Raw genomic sequence first — 15515 nt, forward strand, 5'->3', positions numbered from 1 at the left:
TATAACAAAATGAAACTATATACCCGATGAAGAAAGTTGTTAGAGGCAAGGAAAACTCCCTTATCCCCTTGTCCCCTTAAGTTTTGCCCAACAAACAAGGGAAAATAATTACTGTTTGCTCTGCTACCAGATACCTTCATTATGAAAGGTTATACTGTTTGTCAAAAATTGTCAAGGTCTGGAAATTTGTCACTAATCATCTACCTTTTCTTGTAGATATGTAAAAACTAAGATTAATAGGTAGTAACTCAATTACTCATTCATTAACTCAGAGATATAAATAAGGGAAGGAAGAAATTTTACCAGAGATAGTAAAGACCCATTTTAAAATGAAATATAGGTAGTTTTATTTTCTCAATGCAAAATCCTAGAACCGGACAGTACATGTCTTAGAATCATTGGTAAGTAGTTTTGAGTAACTTTAAAGCCACCTAGGTCCCGCTCTGTAGGGACTACTTGAGTTTCTTTTTAGAAATAGTCAATATATAGCTACAAGCACATACTTTATTTTATACTACTAGTAGAATATGACTTTGATGCATTCACTTAATCATTCCATATCAATGTTTCATTCTTTTTTTAATGGATGCACAGTATTGTATATATGTATCATGGTATAATCTTTATATACTGCATTTTAATGAGACTTCTACTGATGAACATTTAAGTCATTCAGAATATCCTGCTATTATAAGTGTTCTAATAAATATTCTCTTACAGATCTGTGGAATAAATATCTAAGAATGGAAGTGCTGAGTCATTTCCATTCAAAGCTTTGTTAGACATTAAGATTTGGTACAGACGCAGTACCTAATCATCAGTAGTTACTAAAATTTCTTGATTTACAAAAGTATCACTTGTAGTTTTATTTTGCATTTCTATGACCATGAATGAAGTTAAGTTTTCATGTTTTAATTTTTTTTTAAAGAGGCACTAAAGATTGAACCCAGGATCTCATACAAAGGAAGCAGGTGCTCAACCAGAGCTACATTTGCTCCCCAATGAGAGTTGGTTTTTCCATTTGTTTGTCTGGTTTTAGGAGATACTGGGGATTGAACCTGGGACCTCATAAATGGGAAGCAGGTGCTTAATTAACCACTTGAGCTACATCCGCTCCCCTAGATAGGTTTTTAATGTTTTTTGGAATCTATCCTTGAAAAAGAACACACACTTAGTTTTATATACAACTTCAGGGGGTTCACAGACCTGCTTGAAACCTATCCATGCACCCCAGTAAAATCCTCTTCCCTGCCCTAGAGCCTGAAAGAAAACATACGAGTAGAAGTACATGCACCAATGGGGTAGGGATGAACCCAAATGCTCTATAATCCTAGAAAATGAGAGCCATGGCACTGGGCTCTTCTCCCTTCTTCCCTTCTCTCTCTCTGAAGAATCTGGTTTGAGTTTTGAGGATCCAGAAAGAAAACGTTGGAAATTAACACTTCTGTAGCTTACTAGTAAGAGTCCACAGAAAACCCAAAAGGAAAGCAGTTCCACTAAGGCTTTACTAATTTGGCTAATCTCAGTGGGCAGGTAAATACCTTCACCAAACTCTACTCTTTTTTTTCCAGAAAGCGGAGAGGTGAAGGCAAAGACACTAGTTTCCAAAAATAAATCTCTAAGAAGTCTGCGAGGGACCCTAAGAGTATCCAGGTTCTTTATCCTAACTTCACCATCTCCGGTGCTGCAGGTGGGCAGAAAGCACCCTGTAAGCGCAGAAGTACTTGACGGCTGCCATCCGTCTAGGTCCAGCAAAACAATGGATTTTTTGGTATCTTTTGAGTATTTTTGGCTCATGCTGAATTTAAGAACTAGATAGGAAAACTAGTCCTTTTTTGCGGGTTGTGTATGTATGTGTAATTCCCCCCCAGTTTTTCATTGGTTTTTGAACATAATGTATTTCTTTTTTTTCCATGCAGAAATGTTTAAATCTATTGTGGCTTTTGGGTCAAGTATTAAACTTAAAACTCAACTTCCTCTATATACCAGGGATTGGCAAACTATGATCAAATTCAGCCCATTATCTGTTTTTGTAAATAATGTTTTATTGGAACACAGCAAACACTCATTCACTTATCTGGTGTCTGTGGCGGCTTTTGCACTGCAATAGGAAGTTCAGTGGTTGCAAAAGAGATTGAATGGCCTGCAAAGCCTAAAATATTTATTATCTGGCCCTTTACAGAAAGAGTTTATTGAATATGCGCTAAAAAGTTAACAGAAGAAAAGAAAAAGGAAAAAATATTCCTCTTATGTTTTTTCACAATACTATTTTATGTTTCTTTCATTTTGAGTTACTAGGAATTTATTTTGGTCTAAGGTAGGAATCCATCTTTATTTTTTTCTGGAACTGCTACAGTTGTCCCAATCATTCATTATAATATCCCATCTTCTCACTGATTTGAAAGGCTACATTTTTCATATTCTAAATTCCCTTTTGAATTTGTCCATTTCTAGACTTTTTAGTCTATTCCACTGATTTGTAAGTTAAAGTGAGAGAGCCAATTTTGAATGTAATTGCCTTAAAAATAACTGAATTTAGCAACTGAAGGAAGAAAGAAATAGAAGCATTCAATCTTATTAATGGTGTATTTCACAGGTTAAGTATATTATGTTCGGTAGTTGAAAATGGATATATTATAAAAAAGGGAAAATTAATATATCTAGTATGTGCTATACAATAATCAGATTGATTATAATCCATATTTTATTATTTCCATTTTTGAATAGAAATGATTCTGAAGGAAAAGGTGGCACAAAATATTAAAGCCTAAATTTCACAGGTTATGTAGGTCTGATGATGTGGTGGAAGATTCACAATAGAGCTTGGGAGGAGAATTAGTTGATATGAACTTATGAGTAAGCACATGATGATTAATGTTCTAATCAATTATTTAATTTATTGGCATAGAAAATTTTTATAAAATTAAGCTGAAAATGTGATCTAAGGAGATATATTTATGTACACACCGAATCTAAAGATTCCAGAAATAGATTAAAAATGTTTAAACTGATTAACTGAAATCTTATATTTGTTTCTTCTATCCAGGCTACTCAAATTCATCTCTACATATCCAATGTTATAAAAGCCAAGAGGAAAACAGTAAACTAACTTTTGTAAGTAAGCCTGAATTTCATAACCTCTCATGGCAAGGACGTGGCCAAACCAATAACAAAGGATTTTTGCTAATAAAATTACCATTATCCCCATTTACCTTCCCCGAAACAACAAAGGCAAAAGTCATTAATTTCCTAATTTTCCATGCTCTAGATATTAGTATCAGTTCTCATTGTTCATGAAATACATACATTGTTCCCTAGAATAGTCTCAAAGACACCTACATTCTCAAGAATGTGTCTTTGAAACAGTAACCTCTATAGTCAATTATAGTCAGGACTAGAAGTGGTAATGTAAGAAGGATGCTTCTCACCATCCTTCTGAGGCTGTGCTCCTGCTTCTGCAACTGCTGTTGGAGCCACAACGGACACAGGCTGCAAAACACACACACACAGACACCACAAAATCTTTTAGCTTCACTCTTAAACTTTTGTCTTTTATGCCTTTCTTCTGGTCTTTGTAAAAGGGTAAAAAGGTAGTATATGTGAAGAAACACTTATGTCTGAGGGAATTTTCTTTTCTTTGTTGTTTTTATTTTTCTCAGCCTAACTATAAATCTGATGTAAAGAAACAGCATTTTAAGGAAGAAATTTTTGAGTCTTAAGCCTTCCATATTGCTTTCTTAATTTTTCTCATAGGATATTTAAGATAACTTGGATATTCATAGAAAAGTGGTTTTTTACTAATGCACAAGCAAAAAAAGTTAAACTTCAAATTTAAAGTAAAGCCCCCTCCAAAGCATGAATTCAAAATTAATTTGGATTAATCTGTGGCATAATACAAACCAGAGGTAAGACAAGAAAAGCGACTTTCAAATCAAATCTTTTTCACAGTTACACTATTGGGTGTTAGTCTTTCATTAATCTGAGTCATGTTGGCTGGAACAAGTAAGGATATTCTTTTGAAAAGCTGCTGAAGGTATTAATAATGGTTTAGGTCACAGTTTGTGTTCAGGAATATAATAAATTAGGGTATGGGAAAATGATTTTTATCAATGTATCAAGATTTTCAAAACTTACACCAACTACAGATGTCACTGCAATAGTCTCTGGACTAAGTGCTCGTCTCAACTGAGCATCAAGATCTTCCAAAGGTTGCTGGGACTAAACAAAAACATCCACAGTAAGTACAGTTCTTTGGTATCTTCAGAGCCACTATATATAGCCAATGTATAAAGAATTTACTACTTTAAACTTTAAACTGACACAATATAACATTTGCCTAGTCTGAATTGTTCAACTTCATATGTTTCAGTTTCTCAAGATTTTGTCAGTCTCTTAAGACTTAAGAGAAATTCAGTTGTATTTTTTTGCAGTTTGTCTTTCTTCCCATCTGTGTTTGATTTCACTTAAAGTGACAGAAGTCTGTCCTGTTAAAAAATACATTTTGAAAAATATATCAAGATCTGTTAGACTAATTGTATCACATGCTCCCTACTTTCTTTTTAAGTTTTGTACATCTGTCTGGGAGCTTGTCTTTATGAATAAAAGATGGCATTAACATATTCTGTCGCCATCAAGAGACATTTTCTTCGTCGAGTCTTACAATCTATACTTCTCATGCCCTCTAGATGGCAGCAAGGAGGAAGAGGTCTAGGCAGGTATTTCATCCTGTTAAACCATGCTTTACTAACATTCACCCCAAAGTCATAGCTCTTGACCTCTGCCACAGCCTCTAATCTCACATTTTTCTTGACTTCTATCAACTATTCTCAGACAGCCTTGCTTTATCCTTCTCTTTCTATATGCAAGCACTGTTTACAACACCCAAACCTCTCCCTTCCAAATGTCTAATTTGCTGTATCACACATTGAGCTCTCTTAGGAACATGTTTTCTATGAGAAAGCAGACTTAATTTTCACAATATACAGACTTTCACAATCCAAATTTTTTTTTCTTTCAGAATTTGGTGGCTAATGGGAGTGGGTTCTCTGTTAGAATTAATACCTTACTGTGGCAAATTCCTTATGTTCTACTGCACGTCTGGGTTGAAAGATGTAGGGATAAATTCATACTAGATTTCTCATGAAAGCAATTCACTGTATTTTTCTCATTCAAAAACAAATTCCTAATTTAGTATCAATGTTTACCATCTTGTTCTAGGTTAGAGGCTTTTTCATGATGTTTACAATGGATTCACAATGAGTACTTTATGGGAATTCAATGAAATGTACTGTGAGAGGGGGAAATAATACTTTAAACATTGCAAACACTTCTAATCATCATTCCACTCAATGAGCAAAATGTAGTGTGAGATAGGAAGCCCATGTTCATGTGCTGGTCTCCATTCTTGAGCACCTTTCATAATGTGAGCATCTTGTTGAGTTGTATGACTTTTGAATTGAAAGATACAGTGCAAAATATTCATGAAACATGACCCCTATATGTATATTTAAGCCAATTACTTCACTTAATGGTCTGTGAAAGAAACAATAAAAACAGCAGCAACAACAACCAAAAAAATGGGTTGCATTGGACATACTGACGAAGGGTATATCAAATTATCAATGTGGTGCCTCTCCCAAGGAATTTTCAAAGTTAATTTTGATTACGTAGCAGTTTTGACTTCCAAAACAACCTAGAGCCTAACCTCACATTAAAAAAAAGTGTGAATGATTGAAGCTATCATATTTCTCTTGGAAAATGTTGACTGCCATTTTTCCCTTCATAAGCTATGAAAAAATATTAATATCAAATGTTTTCTAGGTGACCTGCAGCCAATATTACAAACAAAATATTACAAAATAAGTGCCTTATTTTAAGTAGCACCTGTTTTATTAGTTACATTGTTTTAAATGAAAGATGTTATAGAGTCACAGCCAAATAGGAGCCAAGAGCCAAGATCATGCAATAGAGAATTTAAACAAGCATTGTGAAAGAAAGTAGGGGTACAGAAAATCTGCCAAGTTTTGGAGCACCTGAATTAGTGAAGGTCCTGGAAAAGGTGGTAGCTGCTCGCTGGGTGGCGTACCAGCTGGAAGTTCAGTACCTACTGGGAGCACCTACAGACAATGAAATGAATGGAAATTCAAGTCCATGAGACACAAACAGTAGAGACTGCACAGTAAAGAGCAAATCACCTAGTCTGAATGCAGAAGCAAAAGAATAAATGTATCTAGTCAAGGCATACTTGTCACCTGGGTTATACTCTGGTATATGTCTCAGTAAAAGACATTAAAACCACTGATACTGTTGTAGGGGCTACTAATCCATTACCTATAAAAAGAATAATCAAAATACAGTAAAAGTTTATCCCCTGGGAAAACAAAGAACAAAGGCCTTATGCACACAAGAGGCACAGTTCAAATACTCTTGAGCCACTTATTTGGTATTGTTAAGGCCTTTGCTAAGATCAACAAAATTTTTCTTAGAAAAGAAAGTATCAATAGTCGGCTCAGAAATAACCTAGGGTCAACTATGATAAAAAAGGGCACAGAAATCCTATACTCTTAAGCAACTTCTATTTTGTCTAAATGAAGGCTATGAATTATCTTACTGTAAAAAGAATCTCATATAAATGGCAATGCAGAAAGATGGCTGGAGTATACAATATGGTGACAAAATACAGCCTTGCTATTTGGAGAAGATTAGAGTTCAGAGATGGCAGAATGAGAGCAATTCCATAGCAGCAGAATTAAGAAATACATTCTGGTTATTTTAGTCTTAGGATTAGATTCTTTTCTCTTTCTCTATATCAATTCCATCATGAACTTCCAATTGGTTATAAGCCTAAATTGTACATCTGTAGAATCTATAGCAAGTGGAAAATTTACTTCATTCTCACAGGAACAGGTTTTGAACTACTGTTACCATGATATTATTTGCTGACAGAAGCATTTAGCTTCCTTTTGGAATATAGCTTTCTTCAGTTTGTACCAATGAGGAAGAAATGCCTGATTTTTATATGATTGTTCTGTAGTCTTAGCACATTATGCAGTATAATTAACCCCCCAAAATCCTGCCATATTTCAAAACAAAACAAAACAAAAATCCTGTGTTCAATGTACATAGAATATCCTCCAATTACCTTCAGTCAACTTACATAATAAATATTAAGTGCTTACTATAAACCAGAAGCCTTAAATAACTACATTTCTAATTTGGAAGGCTGAGTTAAAAAATATACTTATTGGTGGGGGTGGGAGGGAGGAATGTGTGTTATTTATTTAACTAATTCAAAACAAAACAGGAAGATAAATGAAATGAAGTGAATCTGTCTCAAGAATCATACCGGAGCCTTAGTTAAAGGGGGCTTTGTGGGAGCAGTTCCAAGTTTCACTCCTGAAGATGTGCTGGCTGGGGCTGAAACATAGCTGACTGGGGTCGAAACTTGCCCAGGTGTGGTCCCTGGTATAACTGACAAACCAGTTGTTCCTAATGGCAAACTGGTTGGTGGTAAGCAAGTACTTGTAGTAGAAGTCGTGAGTTTGCTCGGTGCCACAGCAGTGGTTGGGATGCCTGGCATGACAGTGGTCTCTACGACTAGTGATGTCTCCAGGGACATGGTATGTTGAGCTCCAGATGAGCTGTGTTCACTAAAGAGAGACCGCAGCTTTTCCTCCAGAGTCTTTATGTCATCAATCCCAGGAGCTTTGGGTTGTGTATCAGCATCTATTTCAGGACAGTGAGTGTGGGGCTGATTGGGAAGCAAAGCTGGTTGAGGCTGACTATGAATTAATGTCTGCTGCACAGCAGGCACATTGGCAACAGGTTGTACCAAGGGTGGAATACTAGATACTTGTGGTATTAAAGGTGTGGAAATTGGTCCTGCTGCTTGGGGAAGGACAGGAGTGGAAGCTACAGCTGATGCGAGGACCAAAGGATGTACTCCGCCAGGCTGAGAAACAGAACTAGACACTCCTCCAGGGGAGGAAGAAGAAGATGGTACAGAGAGGGACAAAGCCAACCCAGCTGAACTGCTATGAGATGTTTTATCCAGTGAGTGTGCACTAACCACCACTGTTTCAGCTAGAGTAGGAGCAGAGCTGCTGCTGCTAAGCTGGAGGGATGGCTGTGAAACTACGCTTGGGAATGAAGTAGTAGTAGAAACTGATGTTAGTATGGTGACCCCAGTAGTACTGCCTGCAGCCTGCTGAGATAATATAGCTGGAGGCTTAGCACCTGCAACAGCAACACTGCCCACTGCAGGGACTGAAGAGGTGGAAACTGTTACAGAGGGGAAAGTGCCTGTACTAGAAACAATGTTCCCAGATGCGGAGGCCTGAACTGACTGAGATGTAGCAGACATTGTGACAACTGCAGGAATTGTGATACTTGAAACCACACTGGTAAATATTGGTGGCTCAGACACAGGGGGTATAGGGAGACCTCTTGAAGGTATTACACCTATGTTAGTGGCAACTCCAGCAATCCCTTTTTCAGTGGGCACCAGAACCTCAGACTGAATTACTGATGTGGAAACATCAGTAAGAGGGCTGCTAGTTGCAGGGACTGAGACTGAAGATGTGGTTGCTCCTGTGGTTGGGACTCCAGCAATGCTATTCATGGGAGGAGTAACTACTGGAAATGTTGGTCCTGTATGACTAAAGTTTGGAGGTGCTGTATTGGGTCCTTCTATCATTTGGGTATGTCTAAGTTCTGAAAAGGCCTGTTGTAGACTTAGGGATGAAGCAGAGTGAGACAAGTTCATTCCAGGACCATGAGATGTAGAGGCAGCAACTGCAAAGGCAAAACAAAAAAAAGAATTAGTCCATTTAAAAAATTTTCCTAACAATCAGTTTTGGGATTACCAAAATGCTACAGTAGCTTGATCAAGTAAGGTCACCCTGTACAAATACCTATTTCTAACAAAACATAGAATACTTTCCTAACAATCAGTTTTGGGATTACCAAAATGCTACAGTAGCTTGATCAAGTAAGGTCACCCTGTACAAATACCTATTTCTAACAAAACATAGAATAATCTCAAAGTATTTACAATAGTACTAAATGGAGAAACAAACACATACTACACCAGTCTAGTATGGAGGTCCTTTCTGGCTTTTTTCTTTAATTCTCACTAATCTTCATGTATCTATTTCCCTCCTCCAGCTCTTTATCTGTTGGTTATAATCTCAATTTCCTACTTTTTTTCTATGCCAGCACTTGAACTACTGAATGATATCTAAGTTTCTAATATAGCCGAGATAGAGAAGAATTTGCATAAGTGTGTAAAAGAACCAATTCCTTACCTGTATCTGTTATTTCACTGGTGAAAAGTTTTGATTCTCGTAATCGACTTTCTGGCACAGGACTCACTATAAACCGTCTTCCAGCAGAATGAACAACTTGAGTTAAAGAACTGGTAGGAATACCTAGTCAAAAAAAACACAAACAATTTAATTGCATTATTATTATATATCCTGTTACTAACACGAGCCTTCAAAGTTTCACTATTAGCACACATCTTCTTAGGTGAAAGGTAATAGTAAACATGGAAAGAAAAGAAATTCACCTATTTGCTGTGGCATGGAAGATGCAGGAATTGGTTGTTTGAACTCTCCTTCCAGTTTCTACAAAAAACAGCACGGATTAAATTCATTCTCAATCTCAATGACTTTGGCAAAGCAAATCACTACATCCACAGAGAATATAAATGCTTTATATTCTCAGTAATAGGTGTAATGTGTTATCACTGGACATACTGCACAGAAAATTTAGCACTATGAAAATAATTTAAATAAAGCTTCATTATGGGAATGGTGAACCTACTTGAGAGCCTGAAAAGCCATAGTCATCCTTTCCCTGTAGATTCTCCAATCCTTGGTCACCCTCTGGCTCCACACTGACATCCTCACTAAGCATTTCATCAGCTTTTTCAATAATTTCCCGTACTTGATCCACAAATGACTCTCTCTCTATTGCTAGGATAAAATCATTGTTTACCTGCAAAAGAAATGTGATACCAGGCTAATTAGTATGGAGTTTCTTAAGCTTTAAGTCATTCAACTATTACTTTCATGAGTTCTGCCCTATCTGCAAACCATCTGTACTATTATTTATTTGGCATTTAAGGTAACTCTTCTCATTTTAAGAATTTCAATACCTAGTTAGACATGTCTTAGACAAAAACAACTCTAATCCACAGGTTTGATGTACCAGTTATATACACATTGAAATAAAAATTTAACTTTTAAAACAAACACTTATTACAATGGTGGTAGAAATTAAGATCATGTATTAAGACAAAATCTCCAAATGCAACATTACCATAATTGTAGCTATCTCCTCTGGGTTGTCACCATCTAGGTCAAATTTGAATGTAACCATTTTTCGATTGTGAGTCTCTAATTGGCATTCCACTACCCGGTCTCCTTTGTTTGAAACCTAAAAAGAAAAAAATAAATGGTGCTTCCTCTCAGAAAACCAGGTTCAGCTTTCTTACTGAATTTGAGAAAGTAATGCAGATTATCACTTGAATTTAAGCCTGAGGAAGCATAGGTGTTATCACTGTTCCTTGGAACAGTGGTACTTTGCCTTTTAAAATGGTAGCAAGGTGGCTAAAAAGCACATAAAAAGATAATCAACATCACTAGCTATTAGGGAAATGCAAATCAAAACTAAAATGAGATATCATCTTATACCCATTAGACTGGCAGCTATTAAAAAAAACAGAGGACTACAAGTGTTGGAGAGGATGTGGAGGAATGGGAACCCTCATCCACTGCTAGTGGGAAGGTAGAAGGATCCAGCCATTGTGGAGGACAATTTGGCAGTTCCTTAAAAAACTAGCTATAGATTTGCCATATGAACCAGCAATTCCACTACTGGGTATATACCCAGAAGAACTGAAAACAAGGACACAAACCGATATATGTATACCAATGTTCTCAGAGGCATTATTCACTATTGCCAAAAGTTGGAATCAACCCAAATGCCCATCAACAGATAAATGGCTAAACAAAATGTGGTATATACATACAATGGAATACTACTCAGCTATAAGAAGGAATATAGCACTAACACACGGGGTAACATGGATGATTCTTGAGGACCTTATGTTGAGTGAAGCAAGCCAGGCATTGAATGACATATACTACATGACCTCTCTGATATGAATTAAACAAATCAAGCTGCCTAAGAGAGCTAGAGACTGGAAGATAAGATTACAGGAAATAGCCGGGAGAGGAAGGTTGTGAGCCAATGCCTACATGGAAGAAATCTATGATAAGGTGGTGATAAATAGTTGTGCACTGAAAGGATAAGACAGGGTCATAGGGATACTACTGGGTGGGGCTTTGCAGGCTTGATGGGGGCTAGGGTTGGGAGGATGGGTCAGATGGTCCATGGAATTGGGGAGGGCTGGGGGGAGCAGGTGAATATGGGAGATTGTCAGGTATGTGGTTGAAACTATAATGTTGAGAAAACTCTTCAGAAAATATAATAAGGAAGGGTTACTGGTTTAACGTGTTTGATGGGGGGCATTTGGCACAGGGTGCACCTGGGGCAGGCTTCTAGGGAATGTGTGAGTGCTTATCTTGTCTTAGTGTATTATATCGATGGGTGGAGACCCATACAATGAGCAGGAAGGTGTTGTACCCCCATCCTGGGGAGGCCTGATGTTCTCAAACGAAGGGAGGGTGTCTTTTGAGAGCATGGGTGGTTCCCAATGGGGGAGGACAGACTAGTGTGTCAAGCCCTCAGCATTGTTGCAAGTATCTATGAATCTTGTCCTTCAAGCAGTGAAGGGGTAGAGAGGAACAGAACAGATGGAGGAGTAGGTAACTGGAGGGCAATGGAAGTGATACACAAAATCGTGCAATGATGGATACAGGCCATGTTATATTCCACCAAAAATTTATAAAAGTGTATAGTCTAAAATGTAAACCATACGGTAACCAAAAACATTTATAAACTGGTAGCAAGAAAAGCTTTGAGAAGGTTATCAGTTATCTTGCCCTAAAATGTATGGAAGGAATGTAAAGTCTTACTTTGGAGTAACGAGAATGCACAAGTAATGGATGAACTGTTCTAAAAATTTTTGTGGTGATGAATAGACAACATTGAGATTATACTAATAGCTATTGATTGTACACTTTGAATAGAGTGTATGATATGTGAATATATCTCATTAAAAATTTTTTTTTTGATTCTTTTTCTAAAGGGCAAATAATGCCTTACCATAGAAATAAAGAATTCAGCAATAAAATTTGGGTAATTAGAAGGTCCTAAGCTTTCATTAGTGTATCTGATATTTGAGAAATATTTAAATGACATTAACTGTTAGTCCTGTTACAGCTTTATGAGCTACATTTTTTTTTTTCTATTTGAAAAATGTGATATTCATTTCAAAGGGCTTCTGAGGATTAAATAAGAAGGGTGTTATGTAAATAATGTCACAAAAAGATATCTTTATAAAGTGAGAGGGTTGGATTTGATGACCTCTATAATCTGTTTCAGTGCCAAATTCCCTTAATTTTATGAAGCCCACAAAACAGTGATACATACATTCAAAATTCTCAATTTTGGACGTGAAGTCTTTTCATGACGAGAGCGACTTCGTACAGATTTTCGATAATGCCGTTTTGTAGTCCTCCCTTCATGCCTTCCACTGGATGAAGGGACATTATCATTGCCATCACTCATACCTGAAGCAACATCTGAATGTGCACTTAAAATGAAAAAAAAAAAAGTTTAGTTTACACTCTGAGATTTTAAGGCCCGATATTTTACAAATTTTAACACCATCCCATCTGTCAATTGAAGGAGAATTTTAGTTTTACATACCTGTCTATAGAGGAGACCAAAGGGGTAGGTTGGGCAGGCTGTGGCTGTGTTGCTGGAATGGACTCTGGAGGAGCAACTTGAGAAACTCCTGGAGTACTCTGTGAATGGAAAGGATTATTCTAATCTTGATATTAATATATTTCATTATTCATCTTCCCCAATAGGCTACTCTTTTTTTCCCCCCTCATCCCTCCCCTAAATCCTAAAAGCACTAAACTCACTAGTAATTCTTAATATTCAGCTTCTAGAGATAGTGGTTTAAAAATTCCAAAAGAAGTTTCTAAAGCTAGTTTCTGGTAACAGACTTCATGGTGAGATCTGCCAACATATCTGCTAGATTGTATGAAACTACAACTTGCCATGCGGCCAGCATCTTACCATAAGTGTGCAATAGGGCAGGCAGAGCAAAGTACAAAGATGATTCAGATCTTTCACCCACTAGGGCAAAATGAATTCTGGGTGCATAGCAGGATAAGATACTCTTATTACAGCCAATGGCATGAGTTCGTGAAAGGACAAGAATAATGTTGAAAGTACACTAGCTAGAGAAGTGAAGTGCTAGCAGGGTTAATCTTCTCCAAGGCACACTCACTTCCCAACAGAACGGCCAGTGGCAACAAGGCCCCCACACTGGCATTTCATTCTGCTGTAAGAAAAAGTCATTCAGAAGTTAGTTTGAAATAGTCTCTAAATGAGTTCTAAGCCAGGGGAGCCTACTGTTCTCTTTTGCTATTTTTATCCCATTTTATTTATGTTTTATAAACATGCAGTAATCTCATTTACCTCCAGAGCTGCTTGCTGGGAGGATGTAGGGGGGACTTGTTGCACTAAACTCATTGCTGGTTGGGACACTTGAACCTGTCCTCCTACACCACCCACAGGAACCAAAAGATTTGATTCCACATATGGCTGCATCACTGCAGGAAAGTAACCTGGTGCAGCCAATGTTTCTGTAGGCATGGGAGGGGATAGTACTGCAGAAGGAATGCAAACAGAAGCCACGTTGGAAGAAGGAGCAATATTTGAATCTCCTGGGTATTGTGGTGGCAGTCGAGGTGGGAAGCCCTGTGATAGAAAGGAGGAAGGTGAGTTAGTGCAGGTTGGGTCATCGAATTAGCAAACAGCAAGTCATGGGGGGAAAAAAAAGCATAGCAAAGATGACTAGAAGCCCCAATCTCTTTCTAATATATAAGGGACATTTAAAGGTAATTCTTGAAATGAAATGATAGACTGGTTTCCAATTTAGGGGAGAAGAGTCTATAATCATACTTTAAATTATTAGTTTTTCCCCTCTTGGAAATTATTTAAATAGGAGGAACAGATACAAGAATTCCTTCTAGAAAAATAGCTATGTTCTAGCCAATCTTAAATGAAAGAATGTAAAATATTTTCAAAATGTCAGTCATTCTGGTCAGATCATGATGCACTAATATTCTAAATCTAAACCCTGAAGCTTCTTTATTGATACCATGTTGGCTATTCTATTTACTCTGCCTCTAGATATATATTAAAAAAGGAGCCTGATCTACTCTACTATTAGTCATATCTAGCATTCTATCAGCTTACACTGAATACTGAGAGAACCATTTTCCCCCCAAATGGTAGCCTATTCTAAATAGATAGGAATCATAAGACATTATCATTCTATCTCTTCCTAGAATTTTACCATTTTAGCTTCTCCAGTTGAGATCAGCAATTTTTGTCATTGCTAGTTATTCTGATACTCAACTACTAGCTCCTAGCAAGTTCTTGATGGTCTACTATGAGAACTAAACCTTCTGGTGCCCTCCTTTTTGACAGCTAACACAATACCTGGTATAGAACATCTCCAGAGGGAAGAGGAACCTCAGCAGCTTGTCCAAGGTTAGGTGGTATTCCCATGGACTGAACTGCTGATTGCAGAAGCTGTGGGTGAACCTGACTTGGCAGCTGAGTCACAGACTGCAGAAGGGATGGAAGCTGACTAGGAACCACAGATGTTGCCCCTGGGACCACAGGTGCTGTAGCAGATGAAGCCAAGGTAAGCAGTGGCTGATTAATGCCAGCTGCCATTGTGATTGGAAGGGATGAGAAACCTGTTTGAGCCGTAGACACATGAGTCGATATTGGAATTTGAGAGACAGGGTACTGAGGGAGTAAGGAAGTCGGGATTGGCGGTCCCATAGGGAGGAAGTGAGCACCAGAGTGGACTGGAACAACTGAGGGCTGTGTTGCAACAGGGATCTGAGATTCGCCTTGGATAGTTGGTACTGGCTGGGAAACTGGAAGCTGGGAAAGTAAAGAAAAACAAAACAGACGACTATTTTTAAGAAAGCAAGACTGCCAAAGCAAGATTTATGTATTAGCCAAAAGAGAAGGGATTGGGGAAAAAAAACACTGCATACATTAGTGTAAGTTAATATGCCACATAAAAATAGGGCAAGGATGGCAGGAAACAAAGAATCTGATAGGCTGGTCACTGTTCCAAATCTTTTCTTGTAGGAAATTTTGCCAATGCTTTACCATTCAACAATAAAAAGAGGGACTGTTCACTGGCATTTTAAACATAGCTTTGTGGACATACATTTCAAATACCATAGTCTAGAGACATGTTTGTTGTTACTAACATATTACTGCTATTATAGTATTTCCTGAAATGCAATGAATTCCTTCCTAGAGGAATCAGACTTTATCCA

The 15515-nt window shown here is 37.4% G+C and overlaps 1 protein-coding gene across 18 annotated transcripts in view; it reads right to left on the reverse strand.

Annotated features, from left to right (window-relative positions):
• The window catches only part of WNK1 (WNK lysine deficient protein kinase 1), a 175024-nt gene that overhangs the window by 15923 nt on the left and 143586 nt on the right, over nucleotides 1-15515 (reverse strand). For 7 of the 18 annotated variants that reach the window (XM_058282540.2, XM_058282541.2, XM_058282545.2 and 4 more), the window contains 12 exons: nucleotides 14653-15108; nucleotides 13624-13905; nucleotides 12841-12938; nucleotides 12562-12724; nucleotides 10324-10440; nucleotides 9826-9999; nucleotides 9569-9626; nucleotides 9306-9428; nucleotides 7346-8793; nucleotides 6033-6116; nucleotides 4135-4218; nucleotides 3429-3489 (listed from right to left, as the gene is read on the reverse strand). In XM_058282540.2, the coding sequence (XP_058138523.1) occupies nucleotides 3429-3489; nucleotides 4135-4218; nucleotides 6033-6116; nucleotides 7346-8793; nucleotides 9306-9428; nucleotides 9569-9626; nucleotides 9826-9999; nucleotides 10324-10440; nucleotides 12562-12724; nucleotides 12841-12938; nucleotides 13624-13905; nucleotides 14653-15108 (3148 nt within the window). The remainder of the gene's footprint in view (nucleotides 1-3428; nucleotides 3490-4134; nucleotides 4219-6032; nucleotides 6117-7345; nucleotides 8794-9305; nucleotides 9429-9568; nucleotides 9627-9825; nucleotides 10000-10323; nucleotides 10441-12561; nucleotides 12725-12840; nucleotides 12939-13623; nucleotides 13906-14652; nucleotides 15109-15515) is intronic. The other 11 variants (XM_058282550.2, XM_058282548.2, XM_058282551.2 and 8 more) reach the window with 5 other exon arrangements.

The sequence above is a fragment of the Dasypus novemcinctus genome, chromosome 20 (genome assembly GCF_030445035.2).
Source record: "Dasypus novemcinctus isolate mDasNov1 chromosome 20, mDasNov1.1.hap2, whole genome shotgun sequence".
Lineage (NCBI taxonomy): Eukaryota > Metazoa > Chordata > Mammalia > Cingulata > Dasypodidae > Dasypus > Dasypus novemcinctus.